Source organism: Lepisosteus oculatus, chromosome 28 (assembly GCF_040954835.1).
Source record: "Lepisosteus oculatus isolate fLepOcu1 chromosome 28, fLepOcu1.hap2, whole genome shotgun sequence".
Taxonomy (NCBI): domain Eukaryota; kingdom Metazoa; phylum Chordata; class Actinopteri; order Semionotiformes; family Lepisosteidae; genus Lepisosteus; species Lepisosteus oculatus.
Window position 1 is genome coordinate 2,074,670 of NC_090723.1, and position 20,898 is coordinate 2,095,567.

General features: G+C 41.8%; 2 protein-coding genes across 5 annotated transcripts in view; one reads left to right on the plus strand and one right to left on the minus strand.

Moving 5' to 3' along the window:
• Nucleotides 1-314: 314 nt before the first annotated feature.
• On the plus strand, nt 315-12,737 carry ccdc47 (coiled-coil domain containing 47). The gene is made up of 13 exons (XM_006638162.3): nt 315-489; nt 2,921-3,186; nt 3,837-3,926; nt 4,421-4,595; nt 5,274-5,395; nt 6,414-6,479; nt 7,118-7,219; nt 7,410-7,520; nt 8,079-8,164; nt 8,729-8,787; nt 9,639-9,748; nt 10,568-10,735; nt 11,661-12,737. Exons 2-13 carry the CDS (start codon nt 2,929-2,931, stop codon nt 11,739-11,741), a joined length of 1,428 nt encoding a protein of 475 aa, XP_006638225.1. The 5' UTR covers nt 315-489; nt 2,921-2,928; the 3' UTR covers nt 11,742-12,737.
• A 2,501-nt stretch (nt 12,738-15,238) lies between these two features.
• fmnl1b (formin-like 1b) overlaps nt 15,239-20,898 on the minus strand; it is a 52,504-nt gene continuing 46,844 nt past the window's right edge. For 2 of the 4 annotated variants that reach the window (XM_015362091.2, XM_069185648.1), the window contains 5 exons: nt 20,581-20,744; nt 19,678-19,779; nt 19,463-19,567; nt 18,945-19,059; nt 15,239-16,921 (listed from right to left, as the gene is read on the minus strand). In XM_015362091.2, coding sequence (XP_015217577.2) covers nt 16,818-16,921; nt 18,945-19,059; nt 19,463-19,567; nt 19,678-19,779; nt 20,581-20,744 — 590 coding nt within the window. In that variant the 3' untranslated portion in view covers nt 15,239-16,817. The other 2 variants (XM_015362088.2, XM_069185649.1) reach the window with 2 other exon arrangements.

Consider the following 20,898-nt stretch of genomic DNA (forward strand, 5'->3'; position numbering starts at 1 on the left):
CGTGGACGTATGTTTTTTAAAAAAAAAATCGCTAGCCTTCAATGGTCGTTAGAGCATTTAAAAACCTACTCTAGGATCTCCTTCAGGCAGGCATTACGAACGAGGCTTAAGTGTGAAGGATTGAAACTTGTGACCATTTTGACGAGGGGCGTCATTTATACTCCTTACAAGATGGGTTTCGTCCGCTGGCACCGAGGGTACAGATTTTCAGCCTGTTTTAATCAGTAAGTGTGCACCATGTGTATATGCACACACACGTCCCAGACCGGGTTACGTCATGACTGAGTGATCGGCGGCGGACGTGACGCAAGCGGTGCACTGACAGTAGTTCCGCAGCCGGATCGGAGGGTACAGCAGTGGGAACGGACGTCGTTTCCTTGTATTTTCTTTAAACCCGTGAATCTCGGAAGACCGAAACAATCAGCCGGGGCGAGAGAGAAAGAGAGGGGGAAAGAAAAGCTAAGCACAATAAAGAAGGACTAAAACAAGGTAAAAAAAACGAATAAGAAGTGTTTTGTAAAGCAAGAGCAATGCCTGATAATAACGTCCATGGTCGCGGATAGCCTCAGACTTCCGAGACTGTGCACGATTTTCCGCCGAGTTTAAAGGAAATCTCGCTCCCTGTAGTTTGCAATTCACCGCGATCTCTAGGTATAAATTTCAGTCAGATACACTTTAAAATCGTGTTTTACTGCGCCTAAGAACAGGGGTTAGTTGCCAATACTTAATCTCATTAGCGGTTGGAATGTGCTAGGTGATCTATTTCTGTAATCGGGAGATATTTAAGACAATGTGTCGTTGTTATTAATGTTTGCGACTTACATTTTCTCCTAAAAAATTGCATGCCCGCCCCCCCGCAACTGTGCTTCAACGACCATTAAAAACCAGCCTGTCTCACCTACCGTTGTGCTATGTGAGCATTAAACGCAGCCGTGATTCGTTTCCCTTCCGCTTGTTTTGCATTTTATACCTCAGCCAGATAAAGATAAGTCGTGAAAAGACATCTGCTTGAGGAGGGCTCTTGCTGAGGTTAGCGTGTCTCCCCTCTCCCTGCGCAAGCTCGTTATTTTATTGTCGCATGCGTACTCACGGCTGACCTTTTATTACCCCGAGAAGGGTATCTGAGGTTAAGGACAAAATAAGTCGTAAAAAAAAACACCAACACTGGTCTTTATAGGTCCTGAGGTTCCGTATGGCAGTAAAACGAGGCCAACGAAGAAGTTCTCGGCATTTAGCTAGAGTGATTTGTCTCGTGTTCCCTCCCCTAAATCACTAATTCGCAGCTAAAAAAAAAAAACACCTTTCCGATGTTATTGCCAAGACGGCTATAGATCGCTGCAATAAAAATCCTGCCGGGTCAGTTGTTCAAACCGGTTTTCAGTACCTGCTGTAGTTCCAGCAGCTTTTCAATGTCTCCTTAAATTATGAACAAAGCTTCACCTGAGCGCAGTCCTGGAATTGATCCAGTTAAGCCTTGAATTGATCCAATTAAGGTTTGAATGTACTCATTTATCCTTTCTGTACAGCCGTCAGTGTTGACGCTTTGAAGAGACACATGATGAAACATGCTGTTTAAATCCTGGCTTAAAATGAAAGGTCCAAAGCGACACTTTTTTTACTTCTGTTGTTGATTAGCGTGAACATGGTTATCTCCTAGTTGATTTCATTGAACGCGCTAAACAGATAAGATAGGACGTTGTTTTACTGTAAACTAAGGTGGTGTATACGCAGCAATTACTCACAATGGAACACTTGTTTTTATAGTTGTTAAATAACTAATAATAATTCCGTGTACACAAAACGTGGTTATTAAGCTTAAAAATGTCAATTAAAAAATCCTCTAACATCTGTTAAAATTGGTTGCACTAGACTGTTACTGCTCATTAAAATAAAGAAAAAGAGGGAGTAAGGGCCTCAGTAATTCAGTATTTCAATGTTTCAAACTTAATACTTCGTCAATTTTTCTAAGTGATTGTGCACTTAGAAAAGTTACACTTAGTAACCAAGCAGCCTTGGTTGGTGTTTTACTCTTAAGTGGTTTCCCATCAGATGTCACGAACAGTAATTCCTCTGAACCAGACCAAATTCCTTATAATAAATGTACCTGTGTGTCGGGGGTGCTGTTGAATGGAACAGGATGATTAGGCTAGGGATGTAGCAAACTGAAGGCTCTGGGATTCTGAAATAAGGTCAATTAACTGAGGGCTGCTTCTGGTTCCAGAAGTGTTGAACAGGCTTTGCAGTGACAAGATAATTAACGACTCTCCAGGCTGCCATCAAATCCTTGGGATCCTTTTCCCATACTAATCCTGCAGCTACATTTTCATAGAGCAGGCCAGGAGGAAGCATAGCTGTCTGTTATTTTTGTTAAACAGTTTTTACAGGGCCGTATCCGTGAATAATGGGCGGAATCTTGACATTCCAGACTGAATGGTTTTCCTAAATCTCTCTGAACATTTTTTATTCTAAAAAAGTTGGGTTTTTTTGTCCCCCAGCTCTGAAACATTTGGGATTTTATTTTACGTAAGGAGTGTAACAGATGAAAGGCAGCCTCCAGCAAGGGCTAAAAATGTTCAGCCAGTTCACACTATTCTGATTATCAAGTCATTTAAAGTGGGTGCAGCTGTAAAACAGAGCATGACTGGAACAAAAACCAGCAGGCTTTTATAAATTACAAAAATCCATAATATATCTAAGAAAATAGGTTAATTGTTTAATTAACTACCCAGCTATTTGGCTACTCAGGTTGAAACAAAATTGAGGAAACACTAGGCCCAATATTAAGGAGAATTATTATTCTTATCGTATACGAGTTGATACGAGTCCCACGCGTGCCTGCATGTTGTGACCGGTGTGCTGCGGGATTGTGGGGGTCCTGCCTGTGTCCCTCTCCCTGGCATGCTCTTGGCTCTGTTTCCAGTCGGTGCCATGGGCAAGCCGTTTCTCGTACCCGCGCTGCTGCTGCTGCTGCTGGGGTTCCCCGCGTCCCGGGCGCGCTTCGACGACTTCGATGACGGGGAGGAGCTGGCGGAGTTCGACGACAACGACTTCGCCGAGTTCGAGGACGTGAGCGAAGACCCCCCCACCGAGGCGCCCCCCCGGACCGTCACCGCCCAGGACGACGAGGACGAGGCCACCGTGGAGGTGGAGGAGGGCCAGGACGACTTCGAGGACACCGAGACCCCCGTGAGAGCGCATTCGTCCGGCGTCCCACCCGAACGGCTAGTTATCTGGTTTCACCGTATTTAGTCAGACTGGATAAGGACATCACATCCAAAGGGAAATAGCCCTAAGTGACTAACTAGAAAATAGGTTGGAACACAATATAATGTTTCTATTAATAAAAACAGTCTCTAAAGTGCATTTCGAATCATTGCAGGGATTTTTGATCATGGTCATAGCCGCAGGTCATCTCTATTCATGTTCTAGTGAGATTGGTTTTCCACAGTCATTTCTGTAGTTCAGATTAATAGAACGTGTTCTTCATGGGCATCCAACACTTTTAAATGAAATCTCTGCCATCCGTGTATGCGACTATTCATAAAAATGCCAGCAAAAAAGATTGAAACTTTTTCATACAGTTACTGCCAGGGGTTGTATAAGTAATGTAAGTCAAATGTTAAGAGCGTTACAATTTAGAAATAAAATTAAAACTCTCCGACGGTTATTGAGGATTTTCACCATAAGCTTAACTGCTCTAGATGGGTAAGCTGTTGTATCTGTAGTCTTGAAATGCAAATACTGTACCATCAAAGACTGTAATCATTTTCAGTTTGCATTGGCAGAATATATGCCATGCCCTGGTGACTTCATTTTGAATTCATTTTATCTTGCAGGATGAAGACCTCTATAAGTATGATGCCGAGGAGTTTGAAGGTTTTGAGAAGTCAAACCCATCTTTCAAGGATCCCATCCACATTCTTACGGTATGATCTGGCTCTGTTTGGTTGTCTGTTTATTAGCTTCTGTTTCTGTATCTGAGAGACAGTGGTGTCACAGCCAGACATTATCTTATCCTTTATTTCTGTCTCTGTAAAGCTTTCTGGCCTGTTTCACTTGGCTTAACTTAAACAGAAAAAAGCTAATAAGCAAACAGACATTTCCTGTGCATAACCTATTTCTGACTCCTTGCTGGATTTCCCACCACACCACATTCAGAGCTAAAAACAGCTTTTACTTTTTTTTGTCTGTGCCACATGATTAAACAAAAAAAGTACAAGTGTGATCATCATCTTTGAACGCTGCCATTTGGGATTTTGGGGTGAGTGATTATTAAAAAATATAATCTTAAGGACTCCTAAGCGAGTATAAAAAAGCAACTCTTTAAGTGTAATCTACTCAATTGCACAATAACTTCCTGCTCTTTGATAAGTGAGATTTGATAGTGTTCACCAATCTCTCCTTTTATCATGCCTCCCAGGTGCCGCCTCACCTGCAGAACAGCTGGGAGAGCTACTACATGGAGATCCTGATGGTGACGGGGCTGCTGGCCTACATCATGAACTATATCATCGGCAAGAACAAGAACAATAGGCTAGCCCAAGCCTGGTTCAACTCGCACAGGGAGCTGCTGGAGAGCAACTTTGCACTCGTGGGTGAGAGAGGGGAGGGGGGCTTTGCCAACTGGTTGCGCCGTTTCTTTTTTTAGAAAGAGAGCATGTAAAGCAATCCGAGTAGCTCGGAGGAGGGGAAGAGATCCAGCGCCATATCCACAGTGATACGGTCTTGACAGAGCTGTCCCTCTCATCCAAACTTCAGAAGGTGGGGCAGAACCCTATGAGATGTGCTTACCTATTGAGCTTATTTGTTATAAGTTCTCAGTATGGCACCAGAGACAAGATTCCCCTATTGGTGATGACTGCATTCCTCTTCAGGGAGCAAAAGGTGTGAAGGCAGCCCACAAATCTCACAGTAGTTTTCACAATAACATGATTGCTTCTAACTGTCTAGCCTCTAAAACTCTGGCCAGGTTATTGTCCTCACAGACATTTTGTCTGCAAATGTCTGGGCGTTAGAACATCAACGATCAACTGCTGCACTTGTGTCGAAGAGGAGGAAAAACTACTGTTTTCACTCAGTGTTGTTTACAGTCTCCATAATACACTGGCCTCACTCAGTGCCATGCTTAAAACAAGTGCATTATTTTTTGTGCAGCTCTGTTCAGAATCGGTGGAAAGGACTCTCTCTGCTTTACCTGGCAGGCGTGTGCCTACCTAGCCACACGATCGAGACGCTCGGCGTTGCTCATCACGGCACTGTTTTGTTTTTGCCAGGTGATGATGGCACAAGCAAGGAAGCCGTGAGCACGGGAAAGCTGAACCAGGAGAACGAGCACATCTATAACCTGTGGTGCTCGGGGCGTGTGTGCTGCGAGGGCATGCTTATTCAGCTCAAGGTAAAGACAGCCGTCTTGACTCCCCCTTGGGAGACTTGCCAGATCCTCCCACAGCAGCTCTTAACTCCCATAAGGCAGTCTGTTGTCTGGCTTTGACTTTCTCTATGTAAAGCACGGGACTGAACATGCTGTGTTATATCTGCACATTGCCTAAGTTCACCAAGACGGTGTGCTGTTCAATACTGGCTGCTCTCTCTGTGTAGTGGTAATTTGCGTGCTATGCCTTGGACTTCATTGAGTGCCTCCGCCAGTAAAAGACCACACCCTGCAAGGGCGGGTTTGGAGCCACCTGCCACTTTTCCACTGCCATTTGGAAACGTTACTCCTGCAATGTGGCTCCTGCAGTCTTTTAATAAGCTGTGCTGGCATAGAGGAGCACCACGAGGTGTGAAAGAGGAAGGAACAGATACTTAATTCTGGGTGATCCACATTGTAACTAAATTGGGATTGCTTCCATACTGCAATCAACCTGCGTGTCATTTCAAGCATTTTTGTGAGGACTGAGTGCCGACACGTGTCATCTAACGTCCATATGGAGTTCTGATCACCTGTCTCTTCCTAGAAAGACTCTTTTTTTTCTGGAGTTAAGAATGTTAAATTTCACTCAAAAAGGGAACAGTAGGAGGGACTTAATGAGAATATGGTTAAGTTTAAGAAACGAGATAGAAAAGATTGAACTCAAAGAAGCAGCTGCATTTCAGTTATGAAAGGTCTTATCCATGACGTTTTTGCTATCTGTGTGGAGTCTGCATGAATTGGATCAAGTAATGGAAAAATAACAGCAGTATCTTCAGTTGCTTTTTGTAACACCATTAAACTTAAAGAATATCTTAAAAATGGGTAAAACCTCAGGGGTTCAATTAGTTGGCCCCTGGTAGCCATCCAGTGAGCTAGTTAGTTTTTTTTGTGAAGTAAATAAATAAATTAGGCACTTTAAAGCTGGATTGAAACATGAACCAGAAGACCTGAGCCCTTATACATCTGCTCGCTTGATAGTCCTCTCTATGATGTTTCACAGTTCCTGAAGCGCCAGGACCTCCTGAATGTGTTGGCGAGAATGATGAGGCCGGCCTGTGACCAAGTGGTATGTAACTAGTCTCCTTTATTATCTCATCAGTACCTGTAAACACAAACACCAGATCTGTAGGAAGTAAGATGAGAGTAGCTGACTTGTGACTTGTCACTTGTGTCCTCTGTGCTTACAAGGAACTACTGCAAGTGACAGTAGGTCACCCATCACTGCTGTGTTGGTGTGCAGTTGGCCAATATGCTTCCAGGAGCTATTGCTAGATTGGAACGGTGATTCACATTATTTTCTGTACACTATAGAATCACTTACTTTGGGCTTCTGATTTTCCACAGCTCTCTTTTAATACATTTTTTTCCTGTTTCAAGACATTCATACATCTTAACCAAGCAAACTAGTAGAATTTAATGTTTTGAATAAGCTTGTAAAATTCAATGAAGTTGTGCTGTGTTACTTGCTAACGGTATCCAGCAACTGAATAGAAATGTGCACCTTTTATAATGAGGGTGAAGAGGGGGCAGGTTACACTGAAAACCCGAGGTGCCAATTGTAACATCGAGGTTTGTTCATTATTTGCATTTGTAAAGTTTTGCTAGAGTAAATTGCAGATTCAAACATGGTCAGAATGCACCAGCTAAGATTTGCTAGATCACCACGGATGAACAGATTTCCATCTCTTCCTGTCCCTTTCACAGCAAATCAAAGTCACTCTGAACGACGAAGATATGGACACGTTCGTGTTTGCTGTGGGCACCAAGAAGGCTATGGCTCGGCTGCAGAAGGAGATGCAGGACTTGGTGAGTAAGATGGCCGGATCTTTCCAAGAAAACAAACAGCTCCTTAGGAAACAGCCGAGATCAGATGAAGAATGTGGAGAAGAACAATTCCAAGTTTTGACTGCAAAAAGTGATTAGGCTAGTGAATATACCCCAGTGCTATGTGTGTGGCCTTGTATCTGATGCTTTAAACATCTTTGTTCTTCATTAGAGTGAGTTCTGCAGCGACAAGCCCAAATCAGGAGCCAAGTTTGGGCTGCCAGAGTTCCTGGCCATTCTGTCCGAGATGGGAGAGGTGACAGAGGGAGTCATGGACAATAAGGTAAAACTGGGAAGAGGCTGAATGTGCTGCTATACAGACTGTCCATATTGTCTTGACACAGTATTCAATCTCTGCATTATCTGCATATGATAATTGCTGTGTGCATATTGCAGAGGTAGGTAATTGAGACAAAAAAAACACTTGTATATAGAGAACAAGCTTTTAATGCTTTTTACCAATACAAGGAGGCCTGATCTTGAAATGAACTGATAAATCTTGAATTTTTTTATCCCCGAGTTTTGTATTTCTTTTAGACGTCAGAGAATACTAGCACAAACACTGTACTGCTCATTACTGTTAGCCTGTAAAATATACGTCTCCCATTACAGTATGTGTGGTTTATATAGTTTTATGATGTGCATGGTTGGCAATTTAGTAGTTGTCATCCACACTTTTATTCTTTCGTTATTAAACTTTTGTTTTTCAGTTATCATCTCTATTCAGACTACCAAAAAAATACACTATATAATATCAAATCTGTTCTTGACTTTAATCATTTAAAAGTCTTCCGTGATTTGGGAGAGGTGACTGTGGTTGTTTCCTGTTGCTTCTTTGCAGATGGTACATTTCCTCACCAATCATGCCGACAAAATTGAGTCCATCCATTTCTCGGACCAATTCTCTGGTCCAAAACTTATGCAAGAGTAAGTTTCTTTCAAGTATTTCTTAAACAAAATATTTATACAGAAAAAAGACTCCTGTCAGTCTAGCTGGAATATTGAAATTTTCTCTTTGTACCTTTGTCTCACATCAAATACACAAGCAGGTTTTCAAATTCCAAATCACTAGATGTTACTAATGAACAATTATAGCTGTAATTTGTTTTCCAATTAGCAGATGTGTTGCTAGAACAGACACCTGCTGTGTTGCCAGCAATTCAGATGACAGCACGCCTGTGTGCGCACAGCCAATGACACTGTATTATCTGAAGTGTAATTGTAAGTTATGTGCTGGTGCAGATGAGCATAAGGAAGATAAATTATGAAGTTTATTTATTTATATTTAAATTATATGTGCAGTATACAAATTTTCAATAAATTGAAAAGAATTTGCATGCTTTTAAGGAAATTGCCATTGGGGGTGAGAAGCACACTGGTTAACCTAATACTGAAAACACACTCTTCATGTACCTGCTGAATGTATTTTGTCAGGAAGCAATGCCTTGTGTGCTTCCGAGTGATTCATACCTCTGTATTCTTGTTTTTAAGAGAGGGACAACCCTTAAAACTGCCTGAGACTAAGAAGACACTACTGTTTACATTTAATGGTAAGGGCTGGATTTTTGTGCTATATTTTCCATTTTGTATAAATTGACAATTGGTATATTTATGTTCAATTTTAGTCATTTTTAATACAAGGGGCCTTTTACAATTGTTTTTAAAAGCCTAAATCCCTAATTTACTGACATGAGGTAATTGAGAGCAAATTCTTGTTTACAATGAAACTCTGTAGACCTGTTTATACATCAGGATATTTACTGGAGCTGCAGTAAATTTGAGTGAAGCACTTTGATTAAGGGTATCCCAATATCCCAGTCAGGAACCCATCATTCCGTTGGCCAGAGAACGGAGCCCTAACCTACCACTCCACTCAGCTGTATTACACTAACTGAGAAAAAAATGCTTCCACTATATGGGTATTTTGGTTAATAAGCACGCTTGACAAGGCCACATTATTTTGTGTTTTTAATGATTCTACTGTGTCTTGTCTACCATGTACACCAAATGGAACAGGCAAAAATTCATTCCATGATAAAAGGTGAAGAACTTTCCCTCAGTCCCTCACACCTGAGGAAGGCTCCACGGATGAAATGTAGTTTTGTTTACCTTTCAGCTTGACTTGAACCTGTACCTGTGCAGTGTACGCATAGTGACACAGCTCCCTACTCGATCGTGTGCATCACACGCTGCAGGTGCTTTGCATTGACGTTAAATGATAAACAACTGGTGATTCTGAATTGGGTGGGTAACAAAAAAAAAAAGGCTGAGATTACAAAATAAAAAAGCGAACCACTCAACTATCTGAGGCCTGGGGTGGAATGATATCCCAGTGGCTCCGCAGGGTACTGGCCGGGGGGTCAGGCACCCCAGTTCTGACAATCAGGTCTGGTCTTCGCAGTGCCTGGGATGGGCAACACTTCGCCCAAAGACATGGAGACCCTTCTTCCACTGATGAACATGGTTATCTACAGCCTTGACAAGGTCAAGAAGTTCCGGCTCAACAGGGAGGTGAGTGGAACCTCGGGACGCGAGTTTCACACGGATGGTTTTTTTTACTATCCGTGTTCCTGTGGGTCCCCTCCGGGTGCCCCGGTTTCCTCCCACAGTCCAAAGGCGTACCTTGATTTGAGTGCTTCTTTTATACATCAGAGCAAGTATTTAAATAGTGGAACACAATACGATTCTTGATTTAGAATTAAAGTGATTTGCAATCCATAACCTTTCTTTTCCTAGTTGTGAATTACATGGGTACGTTTTTTTATATATATATAGTTTGCTACCTAGATGTGTAACACTTTGTTATAACAGACCTTTATTCATTGTGTGGGAGCGTTGGATAATTCGAAATGGGACTGGTAAGCTAATTCTTTTGAGCTATAGCAATTCACCCTGCACGTAACAGAACAGCTGTCACTAATACTGAAGTCTACAGAAAGTCGTTGTAAAGACAGACTTTGGGAGATTTCGGCGTCGGATCACTTTCACTGTACAACAGACTTCGCAGCGGTGTGCAGCCTTCTCGCACCGCAGCCAAGCTTTTCTGGAGCAGGTGTTTCCCTTGCAGACATTAACTGAATATACTGACGGATGACCGTATTTAAATGTTTAGAAGCGATGCAAATCTTAAACAAAGCAACATTGCAAGCGTGTTAGCACGACTGTCTTTCCCTCTGATATTCATTTTGGAGTTTTCAGAGTTCAGTGGACAATACTCAGTTCAGGCGTACCTGCGCCACTGACGTCTTGCTCTGCCTAGTCGGCGAGGAGCAGCTGAGCGCTGCAGCATTGCTGTGCGTGCGCTCCTAGCCCCGCTGTGTGACGTTGCAGGGGAAGCAGAAGGCCGACAAGAACCGCGCACGCGTGGAGGAGAACTTCCTGAAGCTGACGCACGCTCAGCGCCAGGAGGCGGCCCAGTCGCGCCGCGAGGAGAAGAAGAGAGCCGAGAAGGAGAGGATCATGAACGAGGAGGACCCGGAGAGACAGCGGCGCCTGGAGGTGGGGATGAATTGACAGTTTCACTCTTGGCGTCGGGCTGTATTTGAGCAGTTGTGTCTAGTACACATTACATTGAAATGTAGAATTATTGCTTTGGAAAATAACCATACTAAAGTAATGCGTATATAGTGTATTTGTTTTAGGCCTGATGCATTTGAGTTTTTTTTTACTAGGCTGGAATCTGTCAATGCACTGCTGTGTAGTTGAAAGGAACATCCATGAATATACCTCATTTATGAGATGGACGCACTTTGCAAGTGAAATTAACTGAATGGCCTCAGTCTTGAGTGAAGAGAAATCCCAATCTCAGGCTCCCAGCTGATCAGAACACTGGGGGGTGATAGAGATTGGACTGCCTTGCAGAACACACATCTCCCATTCATACAGTATGTTGGAGAGCCATTGTAACTTCTGGTTCTACCCTGCTGAGCTCTGAAAGGTTTCTCCAGATTAATTTCTTAATTGAGGTTGACAGGTTTTCTTCTTCTGTACTCAAACTGTTTTCACCTAATTCTAAAACCTGCAGGGTTATTTACCCCTGACTATTGAGCAGGGCGTTTGGTGCCAGATGAATAGTCTGCAGTTTAATGGAGTTGAAATCATGTGCCGCAGTCAATAGACTGCTTCTGTTTTTGTAGAAACATGAATTAGATGAGTATTCTCCCATGAGAATATTTTTTTAAAACATACAGAAATTACCTTTAAATAATGTTACATTGTGGATTTCCCTGTAGCTAAAAACAAAACTGGGACCAAACTCCTTATTTCAACAGAAGTTTCTGCACAAGACAACATTCTGAGCTGTGACAAACACCTGGTTTACTTGAGCCAGTGTTATTCTAATGGGGTTCCAGTGTGAGTGGGACGAACCCTTGCTGATCCAGTATGCTGTCTTTCTCTTCTCTCTCCTCCTCCTGGCCTGCAGGAGGCCGCACTGCGCCGGGAGCAGAAGAAGATGGAGAAGAAGCAGATGAAGATGAAGCAGATCAAGGTGAAAGCCATGTGAAGACCACCCAGTCCCAGCACTGAGAGACGACACAGCCTGTCTCCATCTTCCAGCTCCGATGGGATATTGATGCTATTATGGTGGTCATGTATCTGCCATAGTGTTGTGTATATTTCTTTAGGTGCTCTGCCTATAAAAAACAAATGCTAAATAGAAGAGTACTAATTTTATCTTTCAGATGAACTGTTGGTGTCTAATTCTTCTTTTTACTTTGGAAGTTCTTCAGATAGTGTCACCTGTTAAATTTTTTATATTTAATACTATTTCAATATTTGAGCAGGAGACATTGTCTGGTGGAATGACTCAGGTGGAATACATTGAAACAACTGAGAATGCATGCATAAATCACGGTGAATAATTCATTCATAGATCATAGGCTTAATTGCTGTTAGCTTGAGGTGTGCATTAATTGCTTTCCTAAAATGTACACATTTTCAGATTTGAACAAGAATGTGTACAGTTACACTGAATGGTTTGAGCTTTTTATGTACATATCAGACTGAGGAGCAATGAACTAAAAATAATATAAAGAAGGTGTGAAAAGTTTTAATTCTATAAAGACATTTTTACCAGTTTATCTGTTTGTGACAAGGCCAAAAGAGCAATAGACCACTCACTCATCTGTTAGGTTGTGAAGAAGCAACATTTTTGATAAATGCTTTTGTGAACTTTATCTAAATTTGAAAAATAGGGTTGCATGTGCTTTTTGTCAACACTACTTCATACTCATACTGTCAACAAAAGCATTAACACCATTGGGAAGAGTTTGTCAGAAAGTATTTGTCCAGGAATACTGCGTTTGAAATTAAATCTTTTAAAGTTTTTCATTTGATTTTCTTTTTTTACACATGGTAATGTGAAATAAACAGAACCATTGTAATAGCAGTCAATTGCCCATGTGGAATGGCATGAAAGACTACTGGTCCAGATTCTAACATTCAGGGGTGTAAAGAAAAGTTGGCAACTTTATAATAAATATTGATCATTTGTCTAAAACTGACTTGATGGCTCTTTGTGTAGGTGCACAACTCTGACTGTAATAAAGTTACAGGCTCCACAAAGATACAACCACAGGCTCGCTTTTAAGACTGGGATTTTTTTAGTGCCTCCTGATTTCTGTGAACTAGGGTTCCAAGTAAAAAATACAAAGATTTCCAATGACTAAAATCAGATGCTGCTTTTGAACAACAGAATTTGGGAGCCAGACTGGCATCAGAATTTTCCCTTAATGCAAAGCATGCTCGCTAAAGTGTCTAATCTGGCAAAATGGCAAAAAAGAGCTGCTTAAAATGAAGATGCTTCCTTTTTGCATCAAAATTGCTTTTGGTTGACAAACACAATTTGCGGCACAATCCTAGGTTCAGTTCCAGGCCTGGGGTGCCATCTGCATGGAGTTTGTATGTTCACCCTGTTTCTGCATGGGTTTACTCCAGATGCTCTAGTTTCCTCTCACTGCCCAAAAATATACTGGTAGGTTAATTGGCTTCTGGGAAAATTGGTGTGTGTGTGTGTGTATTTGTCTGGGTGTGCCCTGTGGTGGACTGGCATCCCCTCCAGGGTGTATCCCCCCTTGCTCCCATTGCTCACTGGGATAGGCTCCAGCTCCCTCATGACCCTGAATTGGAGAAACATTCAGAAAATGGATGTGTGGATGGGTGGCAGCCCAAAAGGAAAGGAAACATGCTTTCCTCTTGTACATCTTCCATCCTTCAGTTGTGGAAGTAAGAATCCTTTACAAAACACAGCCCTTGTGCCTATTTGTGTTCTTGGAGGGAACATGTGCAGACAGATACAAGGTCCAGGTGGCACCAGAGTGAGCCCATCTCAGCAGCTACGAGGAAGAGGGCTGTATTAACAATTGGCTATCTCTGCACTGCAGTTGTTTCTCAACAATCTACCTATTTCTTAAAAGCTTTATTTATACTTAAGATACCAAAACCTTTTGAAAGGAGTTAAACTTTTATAGCGGATCAGGTTCTTCTTTCATCTTTGTGTAATGCTTGGATAGTAAAGCAGAACCCACAACAATTACTCCAAAATAGTTAAAATAATTCAATTTCTATTTCAATGCAATTTTGCAAGTGACTTCTCACTAAGCAAATAGGATGTCTTTTTCATGTGATCCATGGAAAGGCTCATTCACCTTGAAAATTTTAGCATAAAGCTTTTGAGAAAGCTAGTACTGATTATACTCCCATATATTTGAAATAAAAAACAAAACTTTACATCAGTAGGTTATGCTGGAAAAAAAAGGCATTTTTATACCCAAGGAAAGAGTCTTCTCCACTGAGCCTGGCAACTAAAACACCATATAGCCCTCCTGTCCAGCACCTGTGATGCCCCTCAGTACAATCAAAGCTATTTTCCTCAAGCTCACTGGCCTGTAAGCCAGCCATACACTAAAGAAATTCTCTCCCTCCCTGGAGCTTTGACTTTTCCTGCTTCTGAACTGGAACCTAGATACAGACTTAACACCTTTGCCTCCTACCTGTTCTTATTAGCCTCTTAATTAGCCAAGAGAGGTGGCCAATTCCTCACAGAGCCAATGCCGAAGCTCCTTTCCCACATGTGGAATTTCAGTCCCTCTGAGTGCTAATTAATCCAACCAGGTGTGCCCCATTGTACAGGTTTTTCCAATTAATAAAGGTCTTCCACAAAGCAAACAAATCTGATCTGTCCTGTTGAACACCTAACCTGCTGTTTTATTATGGCATAGATCTCACTCTAATGCCTTTATCAAAGTACCATCAGAAAATGCTCTGCCAATATTTCTCCTTGGGTTTGAGGAAGGCTGTTTTGCTTTATTGCACAGAAAAGACCTGCTGTATTTGAATGGCTGACTTTGTCAAGTCTTCTAGTGATGTGTAGGAAAGTGGCTTATAAACAACTCTCCCAGTATAATGAAACTCAGCTCCAAGCCTGGACTCACTCAATCCCTGCTGTTTTGAGATACAGGACAAGACTGGCAATAATGATGCAGGCATGGTTTCGAGAATAAATGTGGTAACAATGATCCCTAACCTCATCCCAAACCCTCAACCTAGCTCATTCTCTGTAGTGTAAAATCCTGTTATGTTCCTTGTTTTTGGTTTCTTTTTACTAAAATGCAAATGTTACACTCAAAACAATGGGATTTTCTTGAGCCTTGTTCCAAACCACTCTTCTAACTACATACTGTATAAAGAACACTTTGAAAAAGGTGTTGTGTTACCTTAAAATGCTTTTTTTATATTTACAGACTAGCAGTTTCAAGACAGTAAACCATCAACATTGTGTCTTGCTGCGTCTGGAGTCATTAGTGAGGGAAGAGAACTTCCATTTTACTCTCTTTCATGGCTGCCAGAGTTCTGCTCACATTTCCTCCAAACAAGTACCTCCATGCCATCTTTATCAGTTCATGACAAACAGCAGCCGCCAAAGCAACACCACAGGCCCCTTCCTGGTTGTGTGGTTCAAATGTTAGTTATTTAATTGAAAAAGATGAATATCAGACAATATTGTGGTATAAAATTATTTTTATTAGTCCAAAACTCTTTAAAGAAAGAAAAGTACAAAAAAAATAACAAAGATAGCTTTTAAAAAATGCCTGGGGTAACTCTTGCTTGATTTAAAAAAGCATTAATTGTACAAATGATGTTCTAGCACCTGGACAAAGAAGCTCTGCCTGTGCAATCTTGTGTCTCAGAAAAGCCCAGGCAAACCAGCGATCACAGAATTGACGGCAGCCAATTACAGTTTTCAAGCCAGGTACATTTCCCATTTCTAAGTAAAATACAATACAGCCTGTACATGTAAGAAGTCTTCCACTTGTTCATTTATTATTTACCATTCAGAAATTAAACTTCAGTGATGAGATGTGCTGTGGTTATTATGAGTAGCTAATTCTCATGAAATATTGGAAAATATTGAAAAATATTTTTAAATACAGTTGTCAAAGGCGTTTATATTACAATCTATAGAGTATGTTTAAAGGGAGCAAGCTTAGTGCTGCTATGTCTTACAAGGATAAAACAGACAGCCCAAATGTTTCAAAGCTCTATGGACAGGTGTTGTAGGTGTCATTAATCTCTAACCTGCTGAACGAAGATGGTAATGCTAATCAATTAGTTATATAGTAAACCTGATAAGAATCAGTATCTGAAAGAGAAACCAGAGACACTGTAGTCATCCAGGTTAGGATTTCAGACACCTGCCCTCTACAGTTAAAGTTTGCTGTCCAGAAATGAGAAATACAGGCTAAACATTTTCAATAAATATCTTATGGACTGATCTTCTTTTTCTTAAACACAGAGTTACAGTTAGCTTTTGTTTCCCTCTTCAGTTGCATAAGAGAATTTATAAATATATATGTCTGTTTCAAGTGTCAGCTGAAAATGTATGACTTCCAGTTGGATATTTTTACTTGAAGTGTTTTGAGGACCGTTCCTGTTTTACGGATCTATGTATATTTGTACTGTGTTGGATACTTTGTAGGCCAAGACTCTCTTAAAGTTATTTTTAAGAGTAGGCAAGACCAGATATCCTTGGCTTATCAAAATAATTTACCTTTATTTTAATGTATTTAGTGATTTCATTGCGAAGACCGCAGATTAATTTCAAACCCAAAAGTTCAAAAGTTATTTTTGCAATAAATGTACGTCATTGTGTGTCTTAAAAGAGTAAATATTATGTTTATCCACATTGGGTTTAATAAGGTGTACCTGTATATATTATATACCTATGCCTGCATTGGGCATTTTATTAAATAACTTTGATATCTTGAGGTAGCCTTGGTCTAACCAAGTTGCTTCCTATGATCAGCCTCACATTTAAAATTACATCTTTAGTACTGTAATGGGAAATAAGAGTCACTCTGTGCTCAAAATACAGCGCATTTTTAAATAGGAATCTTCGGAGTTGTCAATGTTTTCCAGGTCTGATCACAATCAGCTCCATTGGAAATAGAAGCCAGTTCAAGAACCAGACTGGGGACTCTGATAAAAGCACTTCCCTCGTGGAAGAACAGGTCACATAGGCAATGCCTGTAACTGGTCATTGGCATACAGAGGCTGCAGGTGGCTGTGCACTGGGTCCAGGTCACAGGGAGATGTCCGAGGAGACCTGGAGCTGTTGTCCATTGGTTCGCTTCTTGGCGCTGCGCCGGCCTCCGTCTGTTCTTCTGTACGGCTGGTTCCTCAGGTCTGGAGAGAGGAGGGACACAGAATCACTCAGGTGAGCGGACACAAGCAGGAGAATGCTGGTTCTTGGGCAGAGGTGAAATAAGGCCTGGTTTAAAATCCTGATTCTCAGAACCCCATTTTTTGTGTTGCAAACAAACTCTTGATTATTCAGGCTAATGAAGCCTTTATGTGAAATATTTGCTCAACTGGTATCTGTGTTCAGTCATTGTTTTTTTTAAGACATACCTAGCTGATAAGACTATCAAACAGAACTGTTTAGTCTGTGTGTTCTCAACTGGCTCATAAATTGTTACTGCCTTACAATTATCTAAGCAATGCTTGTTACAAATTAATGCTATATAGTCAATATAAGTCTGAATTATGCTGTATCAAAGACACATGGAATAAGCAGTCTAAAAACTAGCACTTCATACAGGGTTAAAGCTATTTTGTTATGCTGGTTACCATTTCTGAATGCTGAAAATATGTTTATTGCACAAAAAGGTTTAATCAACAGTAGTTCAATTAGTCTAAATAATTAGAAGCTCAGTAGAAATGACAAATCAGAAGACACTAGGTCAGGGAGCAGGATTGAGAGATGCAGACAAAATACTAAACAAGGATGCAGATTAGTTCTGATAGCAATTAACACTGATGATTGAGGGCCCAGCTGGTACACAAACCAGCAGATACAGAGTTCCTCCAGGACCATGACTAAGAGCCACGTTTCCAGAATTAATTTAAAATAGACTGGCTTAACTGGTGAAGGTCTCTGCTTGTGGAACAGAGGCTAATGGTGAGAATCTTGGCCACCTCCTAAGCCATCCTTGACCAGAATCCCCTAAAGGTCAGCACAATAGTGACCATGTGTTGCCAGGTTCGGGATGATTTGAAGTTACCTGGGAGGAGGGCTTTCCTTTGCTGTGTAACCACAAATACCAAACTATAAGCTGGCATGGTTATCAGTGGGAGCTGTGCGGATCCCTCCAGTAAACACCTGTAAAACTGAGGTTACTGTCCCCTCCCCAGACACAATCCCACAATCCCGGTTACCTACAGAGTAGGAGCGGGACAGAGCTGGGCCTACGGAGGGCTCTCGTCGCTGAAGCCGGAATCACACAGCAGACGAGACGCACGTTTGCCAGAGCGAGCCGTAAAGGGCACCGTCTTTAGAGCTGGGGCCCGGAATGGAAGAGGAAATGGGGGATCGGGAGGGAGAGTTGGGATGTGGGGGATATGTGGAAAAGGGAGTGAAAGTGGCAGATGGAGCATGTCAGGGAGGGAGGTCAGTGTGAGACAGGGAAAAGAGAATGGATTGTAAGCGATTTGGAAAGAGGATAAAGAGGCAGGGGGAGAGGGCCAGATGCCAGGAGAAAGAAATGGAGAAGAAGGAGAACGTGGAGAAGATAAAGGAGGAATAACCAGAGGACAGTTCAATAGGAAGGAGAAAGAGCGTGAGTAGAATACGGAAATCAATTGCAATCCAAAACAGACAAGGAGAACAGGAGATTGTCAATGGAAAATGAGAGGAAAACATTATGTGATCCAAGAAGGAGGAGAGATCAGGCAGGATACAATGTTGAGTGAGAGGGGCAGGTTTTTGGATTCAGAGAAAGAGAGAAAAAAGACACCAGTGAAAAGAAAGATTATGTGCAAAGGTAGATTACAGATAGCTTTTATTCTGAAGCTGTATAAGCAAAAGCCCAACATTTCAGATGTCACAATAGGTATTATGATTTTTTTAACATATTTGCGAACACCAATTTTCTGATAAGCAAACTGTAATATTGATGAGACGGAGAGGCCATTCATTCGGTGCAGACTGGATCAAAGTCTTCCACTCAATTTCAAATTGACTAAGGGCCAGGTGGGAAGATCAGAGACCTCCAGATTACTGGAAGGACACTGACTCTCAGGCTCGAGTGTTAAGATCACTTAATTCAGTCCCCTTGCTCAGAAAACTTCCTGTCTTCTGATAAACTCCTGCACTGTGTATCTCATCATTGTGAGTTTTTCCCTCTCCCTAACTCTGCATGTCTCTCACCTGTGATAATGTCCTCAATGGCTCCGTCTTTGCCCTCCCTCACCAGGGGCTTCGTCTGGCGTTTCTTCAGTTCTGCAATCAGATCCATCTGGGGCAGCTTCATCATGGCAGGCTGCTGCATGTCAAAAGGGCAAAGGTCAGGAGTATCCATCTACAATATGTGTGGAGCTTGTAATGCAAATTAAAGGCATATAATGGACAATTGCTTGCTACCTGTAATGATGGGCATTAAGGAGGCCAGTATCTTGAGTCCAGCATGACTGCATCTCTAAAGTGTAAATACATTTATTCCTGTAGAGGAGTGTTTCTCTATTTGTTTTTCTCCAAATAAAGTTCAGTTGGTCTCATTTAAATGTTCCTCAAGGATGGTAAGCTGATTGATTTAAATAGGCCTCAATAACCTCCATGACTCTAATTCCAAGAATGGCAGTTGCACATTCTTTGGAGAGTGCTACATGTCGGGCAATTATTCACAGAACATTTTCACATAGAAGCCCTGTGAGCGTGGGGCACTGCACCTTCTGTCCAGCCTGTTCGGTCTTGGTGGGAGTTGCAGGTTTCTCTCCACCTTCACTGGCCAAAGCCTCCTGCTTCTTCCGCTGTTCATTTTCCTGGTCTGCTTGCTAAGGGGGCGAAAGGACACACCAGCAGTAACATCAACCTTTCTCTCATCTTGCAAATGAAGCTTTTCATGGCTGGCGGCTGTCAGAAGTCTCTCGTTCTGTGTACTCACCCTGTAGGCCTTGATGAATCGCACAAACATAGGGAAAAACATGGAGGGTGGTGTGGTCTTGGAATTCTCCCCAAAATACTCCACCACAGAATCATACGCCTCCTAAAGGACAGAAAGGAGACATTCAGATGGAGGAACACGAAGACACTTCTTGTTACAGACTGGCTCAACCTCAGCAGTGCTGAGATGTGAGTGTAACACAGCACCTTCCAATACACATCTCTGATCCTGAAACAAACTTACAGTCTTTAAAGAGTGTCAACCAAGACATTTATAGGCCTCTCAGGATGTGAACAAGTGAAAGGAGAAATTACAGGGGCATTACTCAAATTATTGAAGCAACATTAAATAAACTTTAAACTTTGTTTAACTCAATGTTTCATCGGATTCAGGATCCTTGCTGTTTAATTTGTGCTCCTTTTTCATTATCAATCCGAGCAAGTTTTCTTTCTAATGTTTTATACTTTAAGAACTTCACAGTGTAGGCTGGTGTAGATAAAGTCATAGGTTTGTGATTTTAATCATAAGTTAAATCAAATTCTTTGGATACGTAGCTATATGTCAAGCTACAGAAATGGATCAAATACTCTGGCTACTCATAATATCAGGAACCGTTACAGAATAATCATGTGGAGAATGTTGAAAATACTATTTCAATTGAGAACAATACAGTTAAATTACAAAAATATAGTTAACATTACTTTAACTTCAAGCACCTTCGCCGGCACACCTGATCAAAATCAGTTTACATGTATCAAGCAGATTGTTGTCAAGACACATACTTGTACTAGCCTCAAGACCCGATTAAGCCTGAAATGGTTTGAATGGCCCTGAAGTAGGAGTCTGATCTCCAGTCTGAAGTAGGGGCATGATTTCTAGTGCAGATGCCAGAGGGAGGCTAACCTGAGCGGTCCTGCCATCAGCCTGCAGGCTGTCCAGCACGTCGTTGCTGTTCTTCAAGAACTCCTTCAGGACTGCATTGTCATCTTGCACCATGAACTCCTTCCGGGTCACCTCCATGCCCTTCTGGAGAGTGCGCAGGTCCTGCAGGATGCTGTCCAAAGACACTGATGCAGAGAGGCAGCGAGGAAAAAAAAATAGAGTTCGATTTTTAGTTGATACGTTTAGTTTACTCTGCCCTTCCTAAAGTGAGCAGGGAATGACAGCTGTTGCTGCAGAGTTACTTCCAGTAGAATCATGGGTGTCTTAGGAAGGAGCACA